The sequence below is a fragment of the Mustela putorius genome, unplaced genomic scaffold (genome assembly GCF_011764305.1).
Source record: "Mustela putorius furo isolate JIRA1106 unplaced genomic scaffold, ASM1176430v1.1 tig00000174_pilon_pilon_pilon, whole genome shotgun sequence".
In the NCBI taxonomy this organism is placed as follows: Eukaryota; Metazoa; Chordata; class Mammalia; order Carnivora; family Mustelidae; genus Mustela; species Mustela putorius.
Window position 1 is genome coordinate 32,394,082 of NW_025421304.1, and position 19,728 is coordinate 32,413,809.

At 44.3% G+C, this 19,728-nt stretch overlaps 1 protein-coding gene across 1 annotated transcript in view; it reads right to left on the reverse strand.

Annotated features, from left to right (window-relative positions):
* Positions 1-11,300, reverse strand: part of RFWD3 (ring finger and WD repeat domain 3) — a 48,266-nt gene extending 36,966 nt beyond the window's left edge. Inside the window, exons 1-2 of the mRNA XM_004754007.3 lie at positions 11,178-11,300; positions 4,820-5,345 (exon numbers count right to left, since the gene is read on the reverse strand). Of these exons, the coding sequence (XP_004754064.1) occupies positions 4,820-5,343 (524 nt within the window). The 5' untranslated portion in view covers positions 5,344-5,345; positions 11,178-11,300. The remainder of the gene's footprint in view (positions 1-4,819; positions 5,346-11,177) is intronic.
* Between the last annotated feature and the right edge of the window lie 8,428 nt (positions 11,301-19,728).

The window sequence follows — 19,728 nt, forward strand, 5'->3', positions numbered from 1 at the left end:
ATTTTAAAAAGTAGATTTACAGTCTGTCTGGTAAGTCCAACATCTCGGCTTCTTCATGTAGTTTCTATTTTTTCTTTTTTTCCTATGTGTGGGCCATATTTTCTTTCCACATCTTGTAATTTTTTCTTGATAACTGGACATTTCAAATCCTACAATGTAGTTAACTCTGGAAATCAGATTTTTCCCCTTTTCAGGGTTTGTTGTTATTGCTATTTCTTATACTTGTTACTTTTTGTTTAGTGATTTTTCTGAAGTGATTCTGTGAGATCTGCGTTCTTTGTTACATGTAGCCATTAAGTCTATGTGGTTAGCTTAGGGGCTAGTTCATGCCAGACAGAGATTTGCTTAAAAGCCCAAGATCGCTAAGTCTCCTAGCCTTTGCAGAGTGTGTGACTACATGTGTATGTTGGGGGGACACCTTCAGGAATCATCCAGGTAAGTGACAATTCTTCCTGATTGTGCAGAGCCTCAAGGTCAGTCAGAGTTGAGAAATTAGTGCCTTCTTAGGTCTTTCCTGGGCATGAGCACAGCCGTACACAGCCTTAGGCATATCTGTCACCTTCTAGATTTCCAAGGATATGCCAGACCTTTTCAAAACCCCTATGAAGATCTCATTCCTCAGCTTTTCCTTTTAAGCTTTTTAGTTAGTTTAGTTTGTCCCCATATCAAAGGCTTTTGGCTTCTCCCAGGAAACCACCAAACAGAAGAAAGAGAATTCTCTGGGAATGAAGCTTTGTAGGAGCGCCAATCCCAGTCTACTCCCTCTAGTGGCTGTCAGGCCACTGGTTTTCACTGTGACTGCAGGCACTTGATTAAACCATACGCTGAGCCGAAGAAGGATATGGAACAGGGAATGCCATGAAGCTTACTTACTCTTCTGGTATTCAGCTGTTTTTTAAATACTCTCTCCCTGAATCGTTTTAAGCATGTGCTTAATTTCCACAGTCCTGAAAGTTAGTTCTGATCAATTTTGCCAGTTCTTTTAGAGGTCCTCACTCCGCCATTTTTTTTTTTTTTAAAGATTTTATTTATTTATTTGACAGACAGAGATCACAAGTAGGCAGAGAGGCAGGCAGAGAGAGAGAGAGAGGAGTTAGCAGGCTCCCCGCATAGCAGAGAGCCCCATGCGGGGCTCGATCCCAGGACCCCGGGATCATGACCTGAGCCGAAGGCAGAGGCTTTAACCCACTGAGCCATCCAGGCGCCCCATCACTCCGCCATTTTTAATGTCACTCAGGTTTTCTTTTTTAAAAAGGCTAACAAGCAAGTTTACCAACTAATTTTGGCAAATGTGTGCTAACAGCAGCTACAGCCACCATGAGAATAGGCACAGAAGAACAGTATCTCCTAAGACCACTTCAATCAAATGAAATCCATACTCCACACTAAAGTTAGGCTAATAGTTGGCTACTGACATGCATATTGAGCATTCTGCATAGAAACTGGTAAAAAAATTAAGTGATTTTTCAAAAAACCCCATTCATTAACATTGCTTTAATATAGCAAAAGGCATTTCCAAGGTCAGATGGGGACAAAGGAAAGGGGAGCTACCGTCATCAGACGGCAGTGCTGGGGTTTCTCTTTGAAGTACAACCTTGAAACTCAAGAAATTGTCCTCTTTCCCTGCACTTATCGTCTCTGAATTAAATACCAGTGTAATAAGCTCTTGACCTTTGCTTAACCTCTGTAGTCCTGGATTCCATAAGTTCCATGAGAACAGGAACCTGATTTGTCCTGTTCACAATGTATCTCCAAGGCAAAGTTCAGTCTCTCACACAGCGGAGTATTAGAAATATTTGATGGGGGCATCTGGGTGACTCAGTGGGTTAAGCCTCTGCCTTCGGGCTCGGGTCATGATCCCAGAATCCTAGAATAAAGCCCCATATTGGGCTCTCTGCTCAGCTGGGAGCCTGCTTCCCCCTCCCCCTCCCTCTCTGCCTGCTTCTCTACATGTGCTCTCTCTCTGTCAAACAAATAAATAAAATCTTAAAAAAAAATTTTTTTTTTGATGAACGAGTAACAACACTAACAGCCAGAATCAAGCAGCCTCAAACAAAGAAACATGAAAGGAGTTTGTGACCTTGGCTGAAAAGCCTGTTGGGAGAAATTCCTTATTACTCAGCTTCCCCCAACTTTGGCTTCTCAGTGGAGTCTGAGGCAAAAGCTGCTCATCCTCGCCCAGGCTCTCAACACATCCAGAGATAGCCTGTCAGGTGAGTAAATGCCAAACACCATAATGACAAATTCATGTTAAGAAATTCAGAAGGTACATGGGACGCCTGGGTGGCTCAGTCAGTTAAGCCTCTGCCTTCAGCTCGGGTTATGATGCCAGGGTCCTGGAATGGAGTCCCACATCGGGCTCCTTGCTTACCAGGGAGCCTGCTTCTCTCTCTGCCTCTGCCTGCCACTCTGCCTGCCTGTGCTTTCTCTCTCTCTCTGACAAATAAATAAATAAAATCTCACCCAAAAAAAAAGAAAAAAAAGAAAAGAAATTCAGAAGGTATAATAAGCAATCTGTCCTAGAAAAGCTCCTATTTTTATGTGAATTTAGTGTGGAATTTGCTTCCAACAGTATTTAGGAGGAAAAGGTTTTTCTTTTTAAAGATTTTATTTATTTATTTGACACAGAGATCACAAGTAGGCAGAGAGGCAGGCAGAGAGAGAGGGGGAAGCAGGCTCCTTGCCGAGCAGAGGGCCCGATGTGGGGCTTGATCCCAGGACCCTGAGATCATGACCAGAACCGAAGGCAGAGGCTTAACCCACTAAGCCACCCAGGCACCATTGGGGGGAAAAAGTTTTAAATACCACATTTATTTGTGTCCAGAATCCATGCTTTCTCCATTAAATTGCACAATCCCTGGCTCTTTAGGTTTATTCCCTTTGTAGAAACAAACACAATTATCAAAGAGCTCAGTTGAAATCCTTTCCCATCTATATTCCGTAACAGTCCCTGAGCACAGATTCTACATATATCTAGCAGTTTTCTGTTTAGAGTTTAGCTTCTGTGTGTTAATTTCTTTTAGGAGAGTCATGCTGACTGTGCTGGCAAAAAACTTTGGTCTGTGTGGCATTTCTTTCCTTTTTTTTTTTTTTTTTTAAAGATTTTATTTATTCACTTGACAGAGATCACAAGTAGAGGCCCTGAGGCAGGCAGAGAGAGAGAGAGAGAGAGAGAGAGGAGGAGCAGAGAGCCCGACATGGGGCTTGATCCCAGGACCCTGAGATTCATGACTTGGGCCGAAGGGAGAGGCCTAAACCACTGAGCCACCCAGATACCCCTCTGCGGCATTTCTATTTCTCTCTGTAAACTGGCATCTGGTTTTTAAGTTACTCTCCTGTGAGTTGGGTTAACACAAGAGTCTCCCACGAAAAGCAATCAAATCTGCCTCAACTGCCCTCCCCCGAATAAGTATATGAACAACCAAGGCTGAGGAATACTATGAAGTCTCCTGGCAGTTGGCCAGTTCCTGGGGTCATCACTTTCAACTCAGTCCACAGACTATGAAAAAGGGTTCCCAAACTGCACTACAAGCTGCCTTCGCCTACGACACAAACAGATGAAAATTACTTAGCTTTCATAATCAGAGGGAATGACACCTTAAAATAAGGTTAACATGCATCTGAAACTCTTGTCAACACAAAACTAAGCACATCATCCCTGACGGGTCACATCCAGAAATGGCCAGACTAGAGACTAGATCCACAGGAATAGCAGCAGCCCCCCTCCCCCGCAACACCCTCACCACCAATACAGTAATCAGCAGAATCCACAGAAAAGGATGCTGAGTCCAGGATCAGAATTCCAGGATCTGGAATCCCATTCCAGAGCTACCCTAGTCAGAACACAAATTATTGCATCAGCTTCCTCATTTGTAAAATATAGTCAACAGATGGCCTAGCTGTGGCTTTTTCTATCATCTCATTATTTTCATAAAGGTAAGGAAACAAATGGATGTGACTGAAGCTTCCTCTATCTGCCTGGATAGAAATGAGTCAGATCCAGACTTCACTACCAACTCAACCTTGTCCCCTGCTATAGCTATGAGATCCTGAACAAAACCCTTTCTTAGGATCCAACTTTCCTTCATATATAAAATGAAGATGATGTATTCAATCTGTTTAGACATTATGAAAACATTTAGAAGGCCAATGTGAAATAAAATATTTCAAATAAAGCAGGAGGAAGTTAAAAATCAGGCAAGGCATAACTGGTGGTTATTTTTCATTGTAATCTTGTCAAGGCTTGACAGCTAAGCTCTTCAAAAGGCAAGTTCAAATGAAAAACTATGAAAGAAAATTATTTTCAACTCTGCAACACATTCTCAGGTGAGGAGGGGTGGAATGTTTAACCATTATCTGACCCAGAGTCAGATAAGCTCTAAGTTAATTCACATTTTACTTTTCACAAGGCTTCTCTAAATCCAGCCTGCTTGTCTTCCAAAAGTCTACCGCACCATTACATGGGTTACCAATTAATGATGGATACTGGTTACATGGAGTATGGACTTTTAAGTTAAAAAATATATATACTTTTTTGATATGCAAATGATTTAAAGAAGAGCCAGCCCCTACATAAACCACTGCCAACAAACTACCACCTAGTTTTCAAGGCACATCAGTGTAACGTACTCCTTCAGTGACTCTGAAGTAAGTAAGACAAGCACTTTTATTTTCATCTGACTTGTGAGGAATTAGGGGTGCAGAAAGGCTACCCGACTTGCCAAAAGTCATACTGCCAAGCCTCAGCAGCATTAAGGGCATAACCACGGTTCATAATTCCCCACCTGGCACCAACCCCAAGATTTTAACATATTCTTACCTGGCACTGTCTGTCCTCTGAGACCCTGCGGTTCTTGACCTGCGTGAGGCAGAACCCCTACTCCTCCTTGATCTCACTGGTCCCACACTGTGGTCTGAAGGGGGTCTCAGGAATTCCAGCATGCCATGAAGTCTCTGAAGCCCACTGATGAAGCTGTTCATTGAATCCAATGATGACACCGGGATGGGGTGGTTAACACGAGATTGCTGTCTATGTTCCTCTGAAGCCCCCGGATTAACGTTCCCTACACGATCTTCTCCCAACAGCTCTACTTCCTCTGTCAGGTCAACAGACATCTGTGTAGCAGGTGGGAGCTGGGGCAGTCCCACTTGGCTGCTGGTCCCTCCATCAGGAGCAGGCTGGTGCAGGGGTGGCTCCCTTTGGCTGCTGGCCACTTGGGTAGGTAGAGGCTGGAGCAGGGGTGGCCCCCCTTGGCCGCTGACTACTTCAGCAGGAACAGGCTGTTCTGCTACGTGAAGCTCTAATTGCCCATCAAGATGATATTCCATTGCTTCCTGAGCCATCTCTGGAGAAGTAAGAGTTGTAAAAATTTATCAATAAAAATAGGTAGAACATGCCAATAGCTGATACAATCATATCTAAGTCTTCCAGAACTTCTGTTTAAGATCATTTTTGGCAAAACTGAGAATCTTGGAGCGCCTGGGTGGCTCAGTGGGTTAAAGCCTCTGCCTTTGGCTTGGGTCATGATCCTAGGGTCCTGGGATCGAGCCCCACATCGGGCTCTCTGCTCTGCGGGGAGCCTGCTTCCTCCTCTCTCTCTCTCTCTGCCTTCCTCTCTGCCTACTTGTGATCTCTGCCTGTCAAATAAATAAATAAAATCTTAAAAAAAAAAAACAAACCCTGAGAATCTTAAAATAAGTAACTAAAATCTTCTCTTTAAGTCAGAACTGTTTGGTAATCAGTAACTTTTTTCTCCATAATAGTACTTAAAACTAGTTTTCCAGTTTGTACTTTGAAAACATGATGGCCTGCGATCATAGTACTATCTTCTAAAATAGAAAGATCTATGAAGCAAGGGGATTGATCTTCTTTGTGTCTGAAAGTGATTTCCCAGACCTCTAGAAGTTCTTTGTCGTGACCCAAATACAGGTATTTACCAAAATATATACTATACTTGACTTTAGTAGGTGCAGACAACATTCATCTTGCACAGCACCAAGTTACAAAGGATAAACAAAGAAAGGACGTTTTTACACCTGCAGAATTAACTCAATACTAACCCCAAATGGAAATTTACCTAATTTCTCCAAAAAAGGCTGATCAAACTTTATTTGCTCTGTCCTTTCTGGTATTTTTGTTCCCCATCTCTAATGCTACTGGTTAGGCCACTTAACAGACATTTATCAAGCACCTGGCATGTCCCCATCATAGTTTCTTATCTCTAATTCCACAATGTTAATCCATTCAAGAAGTATTTATTAAGCACCTGAGAAGCAGATACCCCACAGAGGTAATGACAGGATAACTGTGTAACAGATTTTGCATTCTAGCATATCAGAAAATAAACAAATAAATGTGGAAATTATACATTGCGATATTTGATCTTGGGAGTAGGAGTCAAGGAGCACCATTTTAGGAGCACCTGGGTGGCTCGGTGGGTTAAGCCTCTGCCTTTGGCTCAGGTCATCATCTCAGGGTCCTGGGATGGAACCCCTCATCAGGCTCTCTGCTCGGGGGAGCATGCTTCCCCTCTCTCTGCCTACTTGTGATCTCTCTCTCTCTGTCAAATAAATAAATATATAAATAATCTTTAAAAACAATTTAAAAAAAGGAGCACCATTTTATTTTTCAGATTTATTTATTTATTTATTTATTTGAGAGACAGGAAGAGTGAGAGAGCATGCACAGAGGGAGAAGCAGACTCCCCGCTGGGCAGGGTGCTCGGATCATGACCTGAGCTGAAAGCAGATACTTAAGCCACCCAGGCGTCCCAAAGAAAGCACTACTTTAGATACTCTTTCAAAAAGAGTGAAAGATGGGCACCTGGGTGGCTCAGTGGGTTGGGCCTCTGCCTTCAGCTCAGGTCATGATCTCAGGTCCTGGGCTCAAGCCCCGAATCGGGCTCTCCGCTCAGCGGGGAGCCTGCTTTCCTCTCTCTCAGCCTGCCTCTCTGCCAAATAAATAAAATCTTTAAAAAAAAAAAAAAAGGAGTGAAAATTGAGCCCAGGCACAGAGGATTAAAAGGCGGCGGCCATATGAAGAGCCAAGGAAGAGTTTCAGAAGGAAATCGGTACAGAGGTCCCCTGATGAGCATGGGTTTGGTGTGACTGAGAACCATGAGCAGAGGAAGAGCTCAAGTACGGGACAAGGTTGAGGAGGCAGAACACTAACACGAAAGGCTTCAGGAAGGAGTTTCTTGCATGTTAGAAATGGAGTGCAGGGGAAGCAAGACTGTCAGCAAGCCAACCAGTTCACAGGCTCCTTGTGGGGGTGTAAACCAGTGGTCAGAGGCTTGGGCCAGAGTAGTAGCAGGAGGTGGAAAGTAGCAGACAACTTTAAGAACCCCAAGCAAAGACATGAGACTTAAAATCACAGGGAAGATTAAACTACTTACGGAACAGAGACAGAAGAAAAGTAGGTCAAGGACTCAAAGCTGAAACACATATTATAAAAGGCCAAGAGTTAACAAAGAACACCCAGAACAAAGACTGTGAAGGAGGTGGAAACCTGGGAGAGCAAGGGGTCTTGGAAGGATGTTTCAAGAATGGAATGGTCAAGTGTGTCTAGTACAGAAGAGTGAACACTACATTTAACAACATGGAGATGACACACAGCCTAGAACAGAGCCGTCTCTCCAAAGTCATGGGTGAGGAGGCCAGACTGGAGTGGGCCAAGTCAATACAGGGAGTTCGGATGAACATGGTTGGTGAAGCACACTTATCTTTCTCTAGTCATTCCTGAAAACCATGAACAGGACACATATCCCCAAAGGCATTTAAGAGAAGATAAGTTACAAGACAAATTCAAGCAGGGTATGAGACAGGCAATTTTTACTGGAACAGGTAGCTTCTTAGTAGAGCTAAAAAGATCAAACCCAAGTGGCTGCACAGAGAGGGGATCATATGCTTCCGAGAAGCATGCTGATTCCCACTGAGGGGACTGCAGAAACTGGGCACCAGAGGGCAGAGCTGAAAGATGGCGCTCAAAGAGAGGCCTGGTTGAAAGCCTGTCTCAGGCAAACAAAAGCCAAACAAACACCACCTCGGCAGATGCTGCAGAAAACTGGTGGTTTGTGCCAGACAGGCTCAACGCCAGCATGGGTATAGCACAGCAGCGGAAATAAGGAGTTAAGTGCAAGTTTACACATGGAACAGTGTGAGACCTTCCACCTCTTCTCCCCAGCTTTTTCCTCTGCACAAATCCAGGACACAATATTCCAGTTTATACACATTCTCTACCCAAGGCAGGAGATCAGAGGACTGTTTACTAGAGAAAACCAGCTCAAGAATAAAAGATCTATAAATACTGATGTTGTAAATCCTCAATAAAATGGCGGGAGTCTCTGTCCAATCTAATTAACAGTAAAAGCCAATTGGTTGATATGGTTCAGTCACTCATACATAGGTTCCAACCTGCTTTCTGGGGGAAAGAGGGGTACTCCTTAAAAACAAATAGCCAGGGACGCCTGGGTGGCTCAGTTGGTTAGGCGGCTGCCTTCAGCTCGGGTCATGATCCCGGTGTCCCGGGATGGAGTCCCACATCGGGCTCCATGCTCAGCGGGGAGCCTGCTTCTTCCTCTGCCTCTGCCTGCCTCTCTGTCTGTGCGCTCTCTCTCTCTCTGACAAATAAATAAAATAAATTAAAAAAAAACAAAAAACAAATAGCCAAGAATCAACTGACACTTGAGCAAACCCTCCAGCATGAGAGAGAGACCAAAGCAGACAAGCAGAAGCAACTAGAAGGGAAGAAGGGAAAACAATGCAAGAAAAACTGAAAACAAACAAAACAACAACAACAAAAAACAAGCCCCCACAAACTCCCTCAAACTTATAGGAAAAGAATGCTAGGGGGGGCTATGGGGGATTAAAAGGACAAATTAGAAAACAAGAAAGCTCTTGCAAATGAAAAATGATAGCCAAAATAAAATATTTAATAAAAGGATTGGAAGAGGGGCGCCGGGGTGGCTCTGTCAGTTTAGCATCTGCCTTCGGCTCTGGTCATGATCTAGGGGAGTCTGCTTCTCCCTTTCCCTCTGCCTGCTGCTGCCCCCGTGTGTGCAGTCGCACGCGCACATTCGAACACTCACATTATCAAATAAATAAATAGAAGATAAAGTCGAGAAACTCTTCTAGAAAACAGAACTAAAAGACAGTCAAAAATGACAATAACACGGGACGCCTGGGTGGCTCAGTTGGTTAAGCAGCTGCCTTCGGCTCAGGTCATGATCCCGGTGTCCTGGGATCGAGTCCCGCATCGGGCTCCTTGCTCAGCAGGGAGCCTGCTTCTCCCTCTGCCTCTGCCTGCTATTCTGTCTGCCTGTGCTCGCTCTCTCTCCCTCTCTCTCTCTGACAAATAAATAAAATCTTTAAAAAAAAAAAAATGACAATAACAGGGGCGCCTGGGTGGCTCAGTGGGTTAAAGCCTCTGCCTTCAGCTCGGGTCATGATCTCAGGGTCCTGGGATCGAGCCCCACATCGGGTTCTCTGCTCCTCAGGGAACCTGCTTCCTCTTCTTTCTCTCTGCATGCCTCTCTGCCTACTTGTGATCTCTGTCTGTCAAATAAAAATCTTTAGAAAAAAAAAAGGACAATAATAAAATTAAAATGTCAATCCAGGATATTTAACTGAACTACCAGAAAGAGAACTCAAGAAAGTAGAGAAGAAAGTAAAAAAAAAAGACTTCACCATAAGCTCACTTCCCATTAAGAACTCCCAACACAGTAAACTTTCTTCAAAATTATATCAAACAGAAAAAAGCAGGTAATAAAGGAATCCACTATAATTCCATTTTCAGGACACTTAACATGTAAAACCCCGTTACTATGTGAACTTCTAAATCATACAATAATAGTACGAAACAAGCGTAGGCATGAAAAATACCAAATTTTTGTAGGAAGAGTTCAGATCCATGTGGGGCTTCACACACACACACACACACACACACTTTTATTTCTTTTTTTTTTTTTTTAAAGATGCAATTATAATTATAGCAAAAAGTCAAGGCCAAGATTTGTTAGATCTAGACGGTGAGTGCATAGGTCTCTCTCTGTTTTAAATCATTCTCTGTACTTTTCCTATGGTTAAATACTAGAAAGGAAATTTCTTCCCGTCATGGGTCAGTTCTGATTAGAACAATAAGGCAGACAGCCAAATGCTACCGAATCCTCTCGGCATCCTCCACAGCAACAAGTGCACAGCAGATGCTTGAGTACCTACAGAATTATCCATCATACACCCAGAAAAGAAGCCAAAACCCAAACAACCCGCCAACCAACCACCCCCCAACATCTAGGAACATAACAACACCGGATAAAGACAGAGATCCGGGAGAGAGAGAACATTTTCATCGTGGCAGAAAGTTAGTTCTGTGCAACAGCGCGGTCTAGAGAGGAGCTTTCGGACCCACGCGGGGAAATACATATCCTCCAACCCCTGGGTTAGCCAGGAGTGATCCGAGCTTTTAAAAAACAAAACAAACAAAAAAAGACTGTTGGCTGCGCACCCCAAGTCTGGAGCAGCCTTGTCCTTGGCCTCGGCGTGCCATACAAACGCTATCTTCTCCGTGTGACACCAGAGTGGGCGCCTCAAACATTAACCTCCCCCTTGTCCTCTTTCCAAGCTTTGCTACTTAGATTAAGGTCCGCACCAGGCGGGACGACGGCCGCCAATCACCAGGATAAGGGGCCGTAGCACCGAGTCGAGCCGATGTCGGTTCAAATCCCCTCTCGGTGCAACCTGTTCCCTTCCAAAACCGGGATAACCAAGTATTTACGTCACAGGGCCGCTGCTAGATAAGGCCGGTTACGAACGTAAACATTAGGTTCCTCCGCGATGGCGCTCAGCGGGAGGGCACTACTATTTGCACTTGAAGAGCTGGAAGCTCGGCTCTCCGGAGAGTCGCCTCCCGCGAACTCGGCTACGGCCTTCGCCCCCGCCCCTCGCCCCCACCTCAGCCGCCCGCGCCCAGCAAGCCCGAAAGAGCCCGGGTTCGGGCGCCTCAGGCCGGACGTTGGGGCAACCCGGTGCGGTCAAACCTCCTCAGGCGGCCGGATTCCGTGCCCGCCCGCAACTCCCCTTGTGGGGTGTCTCCAGGCCCCGCAGCAAGGGATCAAGCCGGGGAAGTTAGTTATCCCCAAGCCAGAGACCCAAGGCCTGCGCAGAGGAAGCGCCCGCCTTACCTGGAGCCGGGAGGACGCCGTGGGCTCGCAAAGTCGCCACGCTCGCGGCCGTTTTCTGGAAGAACTCCCACAGACGCGGGCCAACAGCCACTTCCTGAGCAGCTCAAGTGGCCCGCCTGAGTTGCGGGCGCGGCCTGCTCCTATTGGTCAGCGGTCTTAGACGGCGGCCAGTATCCTGGCTTCTTCTTCTTTTGGTCGCCCTGATTGAAAAAGCGGCTCTCTCATTGGCTGATCCTTCGTACACGGACTGGGCGGGACCACGCAAGGAGGCCTCGTACAATTGGTAAAAACCTTCGCCAGTCACCTCGTGTCCAGCCCACAAGGAGAAAAACAGAACCAGCGTTTCACCGCTCTTTATTTGAACTTTCTGGCGGGAGAAAGTTGCACGAAAACGATCTCTCGGATCATTCCGGAGCCTGAGGCGTGGGACAGTTGCGTTCCTGTACATCCTCTGCTGAGGTTGAAGAACCTCAAAAGAACTTGCCTACAACATCTCTTCAATCCTATACTATTGCAATAAATTGCCTGCTACTACTATAACTATCGTCCCATTACTTGACAGCAAACATTTTTGAAGAATCTCACTGAAAGTCGACATCTCACTTTTGGAGGGAAACCTAGGAAATCTAAACCTCAGGCAGAGATGGCGCATTGCCAACATTTTATTTACTCAGCTGTCAATTTTCAGTGGAACCGATGCCATAAATAATCGGAAGTTCTGGGTAATACAAATATTTTCTCCTCTGAACCACTTCCCAAAGTCACTGTTAGCATTTGTACTTTTTCTTTTCCTGCCATCTAAGGGACGTGCTACTGAGCCAAAGCATGGCTAATAGGAGAGACGAAACTTTCTTTTGTAAACAAACAAGTATGTTATTGAATAGAGTGAAAGACATCTGTATTGTTATACAAATCCTGCATGTTCAATACAGAAAAATTGGAGGATGCAGAGAAACAAAAAAGAAAAATTGTCTCTATCCAGAGAAGTCATTATTAACTTTGCTTAAAATCTTCATCTACCTAAATACAGTGTTTTAATCTTAAAATATATATTGAGTTGCTTTCCATGTCAATGCATGCATAGACACATTATCGAACACTGAGTGACTCTTTGAAAAGAATTTAAATAAAAATAGGTATTATATCACATATTTAAAAAAAATGGACTACAGGAAGGGCTACTTGGTGAGAAGGATACAGAATGTTTCTAAATGATTCTGATATTCGTTCATGATCAAATCTAATGGCCATGTTTACTAGCTAGGAGAGAAATAGAATACAGACACAGGCCAGAAATTTATAGTCTGGTCTCCAACTTCCAAAATTATATATAGCTAGAAGGAAAGGTGTTGGCTGTGTTTCATCTTAGGGGTAACATTCCCACCTTTATGGTTGATTACTTGAATACCAGTGTGTCTATTGGCTCATTTGTGAAAAGACTAAAAAATAAATGCACTAAGAATCACTTCATAGAAAGTTGTTTGATGGATGTCTTTTTCTTTTTCTCCACCAAAAGATATCACTAATAAGTTCTTCTATACTGCATAATAGTAATTAGAAACTGCATGTATAATTTAAAATGGAAAATTTGAAAGAATCATCAAGGTTAAACAAAAGATGCCAAAGAAAATTTTATACTTGTGGAAAGCTGTATCCTCAGACTCTGGGGAAAAAATTAATTTTCCTCTACCATTAGGCATATCATTCATTCATACACTCTCATTCAGTCCACAAGTATTCGACAACCAAAGCAATCCTGACTGGTCTGTATCAATGTGGCAGTTGTCTCATATCAATATAAGACAGAGAAGACCTTAGGACACCTGGGTGGTTCAGTTGATTAAGCACCTGTCTTCAGCTCAGGTCATGATCCCAGGGTCCTGGGATTAAGTCCCCCAGTGGCTCCCCACTTAGCATGGAGCCTGCTTTTCCCTCTCTCTGCCTGTTGCTCTCCCTCCTTGTGCTCTCTCTTTCTCTCTGACAAATAAATAAATAAAATCTTTAAAAAACAAAGAGAGAGAAGAACTTGACCTAATAGAACTTCTATCCTCCATAGGGCACCTGGGTGACTCAGCTGGTTGGACTTCCAACTCTTGATTTCGGCTCCAGTTATTATCTCTAGGTTGTGGGATTGAGCCCTGCATCAGGCCCCGTGCTGGGCATGGAGCCTGCTTAAGATTCTCTCTCACCCTTTCCCTCTGCTCCACCCACACCCCTTCATGGGCACCCTCTCTCTCCAAAAAAGAAAAGAAAAAGAACTGGCATCATAAATGATATTTGGAGATAGGAAGGTAGAAACAAAACAAAAAGGTGGGAGTTTCACCCCTAAAAACAGAATAAAGACACAAGCCAAAAAACAAAACAAAACAAAAAACCCTCTATCTGCCTAAGGAGAGGCAGATCATAAAACAAAAAATAAGTAAGGTAATTTCAAGTAGTATCATAAAAAACAGTAAAACAGAGGGATACGAATGGGAAGTGCTTAGGAAAGCTAGTTTCATGAGGGGTTCAAGCAAGGGCTCTCTGAGGTGCTGGTATTAGAGCTGACACCTGATTACCTTAGAGAAAAGTTTGAGAAATGGTGTATAGTCTATAAATTACCATAATAAATAGAGTAAGTTAAGTGTTGTGATAGGCATGATGGCGGCCCAGGTAATGCAACTGGATAGCACTTCAGGACAGGTGGATTCTGCCTCTCTTGCCCCAACCACCACTAATATTTACAAGGTGTGGCCCATTTTTTGATCTCACGTATTCCCGTGCTCTCTCTCTTTCTCTAAAACAAAACAAAACAAAACAAAACAAAACAAAATGGATTAAAGGATAGAAGAATGCATAGATAGATGGGTAAGTATGTGCTAAATATAGTCTTTAATTATAAATATTAATTACATTAATTTAATACCAATTATTAATATTTATTTTATTAATGCTAGTTGTAGAGTTTAGGTGATGGGTATACAGATGTTCAGAGTATAACAGTACCGACTTTTTGGTGTATCTGAAATTTTTCATAAATAATGTTGGAGAAAAAAATGAGGCACAGGGCCTTAGAAGACATTCTGTACAAGAGAACAACCCTGAATATTAAGTTTCATTAGTTTCACAGTGAATCCACCTCTGCCTATGGGTCTGCCAGAGTATAAATAATAAATCTACAAGAAAGACTTTTGTTGCACTCCTACAGAAAAGACAATAAAGGGTTTTAGAGATGAAAACAGGGGTACTGATAAGCTCTAGAAAAGAATAATTTTTTAAAAGGTTTTATTTATTTGACAGAGAGATAGAGAGCACAAGTAGTCAGAGCAGCAGGCAGAGGGAGAAAGAGGCTCTCCACTGAGCAGGGAGCCCAATGCAGGACTCGATCTCAGGACCCTGGCATCATGACCTGAGCTGAAGGCAGATGCTTAATGACTGAGCCACCCAGGCGTCCTGTAGAACAAAATTTTTTTTAAGTAGGCACTCGCTCACATGGCCGCTGTCTGTCTGGCGTGTCCTGTACGATCTCAGCTGGGACAGGCTGTCTCTGCTCCATGCGGTCTCTCATCTTCCAGCACACTAGCCCAGCTCACTCATGGCGCAGCGGGGTTCCAAGAGAGGGACCGGAAGCTTGTAAGGCCTCTTGAAGGGTAGACTTGGAACTGGCATGCCCGTCATTTCTTCTACATTCTATTGGCCCAAGTGAGTCACCAGGCCAGCCCAGATCCAGTGATGGGGAGGTCGACCCCACTTCCTCATAGGAGAAGCTGCAAAGTCACATCGCCACGTGGGCTGGATACATTTTGTAAAATATCTATCACAGTTACTCTCAGAGGTATAATTTTGACCATATCCTTCCGAGCAGGAAGGTCTCTTTATGACGGGAATTGGTTTCTGTTCACAACAGGGAAGTGCTATCTTCCCGCACCCACAAAGAACTCCATGCCAAAGGATATGAGACAGAAAGATGCCCAGCTTATGCTTCTTCCCAGTTTCTTGTCCAGGAACACTCCTTAGTTTCCCTTTCAAATCACAGTTTAGTAAAAGTTAGACAATTTTAAGAAAATTTTTAGAAAAGATAGACAAATTTAAGATTTCTATGAATGAATGAACAGAATGTTAGGCAATAGCAGGGAGCTGAGAGCCCAGCTAAAAACACCAAGACATTTCTACACTGCACTGTCATGTAGAAACTGTATTCCCCTTGGTCTGCCTGGAGCCTAGACCACCAACTGCGTTCATGTCTTTGTGATATGAAGTTCCTACTTACTTGACCAACTTTTTTTTTTCCCCAAGATTATTTATTTATTTATTTATTTGACAGACAGAGATCACAAGTAGGCAGAGAGGCAGGCGGAGAGAGGGGAGGAAGCAGGCTCCCCGCTGAGCAGAGAGTCCGATGTGGGGCTCGATCCCAGGACCCTGGGGTCATGACCTGAGCTGAAGGCAGAGGCTTTAACATACTGAGCCACCCAGGTGCCCCTTGACCAACTTTTAAAACACAACCAGCTTGTGGGACGGGTAAATTCACATCTTGGTATGAATTAGTCGCCAGTATTAGATTCTCTAATACCAGGAAGACCCTGGATTGTAAGGGATCCCAGAAGAGGGAGGAAGAAGCTGAAGGAGAGTCTGGAGGAAAGGAAGCTACACAGAAAACACTGTTAGCTTCTCGTCCACCCTGAAGGCTACTCTTTTGGGAAGAAACATTGAGTCTGCTTTTCTGCTCTGGGGGTGGCAAAGAGAAATTCCTGAGAGAATCCAGGTCATGATTTTGACATTTCACTCCAAAAGGCAGGGATGGGGGCCAAGGGTGGGGAAGGTCGGGGGATGAGCTACCTTCTTTTAGAATGATTCCCCACGGACCATCCAGCAGAAGGTCTTGAAGGACAGTCGTCATGCCAGAGCCTTCTGTAGATAGTGACGATGTCCTTGGAGAACTGCCTCAAAAGGCTAGATACTGTCTCTTTCTTTACTTCCTCCCTCAAGGCATTCCATCTGCAATAATCAGTGTTCTCCACCTCCAAGGTCTCTAACTTGAGTTATTCTCACATGTATACATAATATCATTTATCAAAAGTCCTCATACATAAGAAAACAAATAATGTAGTACATCTAGGTTGTAAACTTATAAATAAATTTTTACCACTAAAGTTAGGGCAGTAATTCCCTTTGGAGGAAGAGAGAGAGGGAGGTGAAAAGGAAGGGATGTGGAGCTGGTTTCGGAGTTCATGGCAATTTTCTTTCTATTCCCTAACCTAGGGATGGATGAATGATGTTCTTTTACTTGAAATTTTTTTTGAAATTTTATTTATTTATTTGACAGAGAGAGATCACAAGTAGAGAGGCAGGCAGAGAGAGAGGGGGAAGAAGGCTCCCCGCTGAGCAGAGAGCCTGATGCGGGGCTCGACCCCAGGACCCTGGGATCATGACCTGAGCCGAAGGCAGAGGCTTTAACCCACTGAGCCACCCAGGTGCCCCTTGAATTTTTTCTTAAAAGAAACCTCACATATACATTTTATACATTGGTGTAGTATGATACAGATCACAATAAAGATAAGAAAAAAATATTCTGTGCCTTTGAGCTCTGTAGTAACTTCAATGGAAACTCTTCCCCAATCAAGGGGTGCCCTTTTGTGTCTGGAGCTTGGTGGAAAGCCTGAGAGATGTGGGATCAAGTCCCCCATCAGGCTTCCTGTTCAGTGGGGGTCTGCTTCTCCCTCTCCCTCTGTGCTCCCTCCCTCTCACTCTCTGTCAAGTAAATAAATAAAATCTTAAAAAAAAGAAAACTCTGAGCAGGGGAAATTATCCTAAGGGTATTTTGAAAAGGAAAGAAAGAAGGAAGGAAGGGGAGGGAGGGGAAAGACACACACACACAGAGAATACAGACAGACTGGAGTAAAGTAACCTGTCTTTCCAACCTACTTTAGACTAATCAATGACCTTAGGGCAGGGTTTCTGAACCGCTATACTAATGATATCTGGGCTGGATAATTTTTTGTCGTGGGGGGCTTTTTTGTGCCTCGTAGGATGTTGTAGGATGTTGAGGAGCCTCTGTCCACTAACATGCTGGATCCTACACCACCTTCCCTGAGTTATGAAAACCAGAAATGTCTTTAGACATTGCTAAATGTCCCCTGAGAAGCAACACCACCGCTGGTTGCAAACTACAAAGGAAATCTTGCACAACCGGGAAATAACACTTATGACTCCTGCTCTTTAGCCCAGAAAAGTACCCCCACCATCAACAGAGGGCCACCTGGAGGGCTCATATGCAGTCATCAGTGATCTCCCGCAACTGTGATGGGCAGACATCACCTAGTGGTTCCTGGTGCTGGTCCATGAATGCCAGGTGGCAAATCTTAGAATCACAGCCTGGTATCAAAACAATAGCACAGGAGGCTTAGAAAGTTGCTCTGGTACTCACACATCTCTCTGGATGCTGAAGGCAGGCATCAGAACTAAGGACTCTAAGTACTGAAGAGACAAGAGCTTCCGGTGACCCCCCTGAGCAGCCCCGTGCCCACACTGAAGAACAAGGCTCCCACAACATCACTGATGGGAATTTCTAGTCCCTGGGAAGGGGAAACCCAAACCCAGAACCATCTGAGCCAGCCTTCACACTGGTCACCTTCAAACAGGGTCTTGCCAAGTGATGACTTCCCAGAGGGCGATTTCAAAGCCAAAAGAAAATCGAGAAACTAAACATGACCAATTCCCCTTTTTCTGTGCTCCTCTATTTCCAGAAAACTCTGGGAATTTTCTGATGATCGCCTGATTCCACTCAACAGAGTTGAGTTATGATGGTCCTCAGAGGTGATGTTTGACTTGGGATTTCCTGCTCTGTTTATCTGAGTTAGAATCTTCACGAGAACACAGACATACCTGTAGATTTCAGCTTTTATGGCATATTTATTATATACATTTTCCAGTATGCTACAGAATTGACTCTCTTTGCTTTTTTTCTTAGTTCCTCAACTGATGGAAGTCTGTGACTTGCTCAACCAAAATCTTACAAGCTAGATAGGAAGGTGACATACACAAAAAACACAGTCTTGGGTGAGGGGTGGAGGACAGGCGTTTGGCACTGCACACAATTATCAGGGAATTTTTTTTTTTTAACCTATGGGATGTATTACCTATGGTGTCTTCTGTCCATGTGCTACTCTAGTGGCTGGCATTATGGGTTCTCCTTATTATATAGCATAGTAACCAAGAGGAACACAAAGAGGTTTCTTCTCTATGAAACAGGGCAATGTGGATTACTTAAGAGAATGGCTCTAAAGCACCTATAAGACTTGGTGAATTGTCATTGCTCTAGTATGAGTGTGTTATATCCAGGGCTTGCTCAGCTGGGGACTCAACTCCCCTAAGTGAGGGTGGACAGGAGTACACGGAGCCCCCACGTGGCTACCCTGTTGACTCTGCTTGGCCAACGCCATGATTTAAAAGAAGCCACAGCACAATTCATGTTCTCTTTGGTCATTAGCACCACTGGTGTGCAGAGGGCTGCCAGCTCCAAGCTCAGCCAGACACCCAACTCTAGGGGCAAGATCAGGAAAAGGAGGAGACACTTAGATGGCTCATCCCCCTTTTGTTGACATGTTACTGAGCACTGACAACCTCTGCCATCTGGCACCGTGCTAGATACCAAGGTTGAAAGTCTGAGTAGCGCATGTCCCCTGTCTGGTGAGCACCACGCAATTGGTGTGGCCATGCTGTTTTGGGAGCACTTATACCACACTGGCAAGAGGGAAAGGCATCTAAAAGTCAGGAAAGACCTGTCTTGTGTTATTTAAGGTTGTTTCTGACACTCACAAGGCTAGAAGAAAGCAAGCTATTTGTGGATGCCAAAGAAAACATTCTTTTAGCATTTGGAAATTGTGGACATCGAGTTAAGGATGTGAAGCTCTGACTTCCTCTTCTGTGTGAGGCTCTGACTTCAGTTGACTTTTTAGCTCCATTCCCCTGGGTACCTGATAAAGGTAGATGATTATCTATGCTCCCAATTAATATTGCTGCTGATTAAAAAAAAAAATCCCACTGATTGGTAAATTGCTTATGAACCTGGGCAGAGGCGGGATGTGGGAACAATAAAGAAATGATCGGGGGTGCCTGGGTGGCTCAGTGGGTTAAAGCCTCTGCCTTCAGCTCAGGTCATGATCCCAGGGTCCTGGGATTGAGCCCTGCATCGAGCTCTCTGCTTGGCAGGGAGCCTGCTTCCTCCTCTCTCTCCGCCTGCCTCTCTGCCTACTTCTGATCTCTGTCTGTCAAATAAATAAATAAAATCTTTAAAAAAAAGAAAAAAAAAAAGAAATGATTGGATGCTGGGCTCTGTGGCTACTCTTATTACTGACATGCACTTTGCGGGGACTCCTGAAGGTATGCCCACAGAGCTGCTGTAAGAGACTACAGACTCCTGTGGGTCACGAGGCTTCTAGGCCTGGATTGCCCCACACCCACTGGAGGGGAGTCTCTTTCTCTAGCACCTGGGGCAAAAGCAAAGAGAATATCTCCTGGATGACTGCGGGGACTCCCACCAAAAAGAAGGATTTGAGGCTGCCCTGCTGGC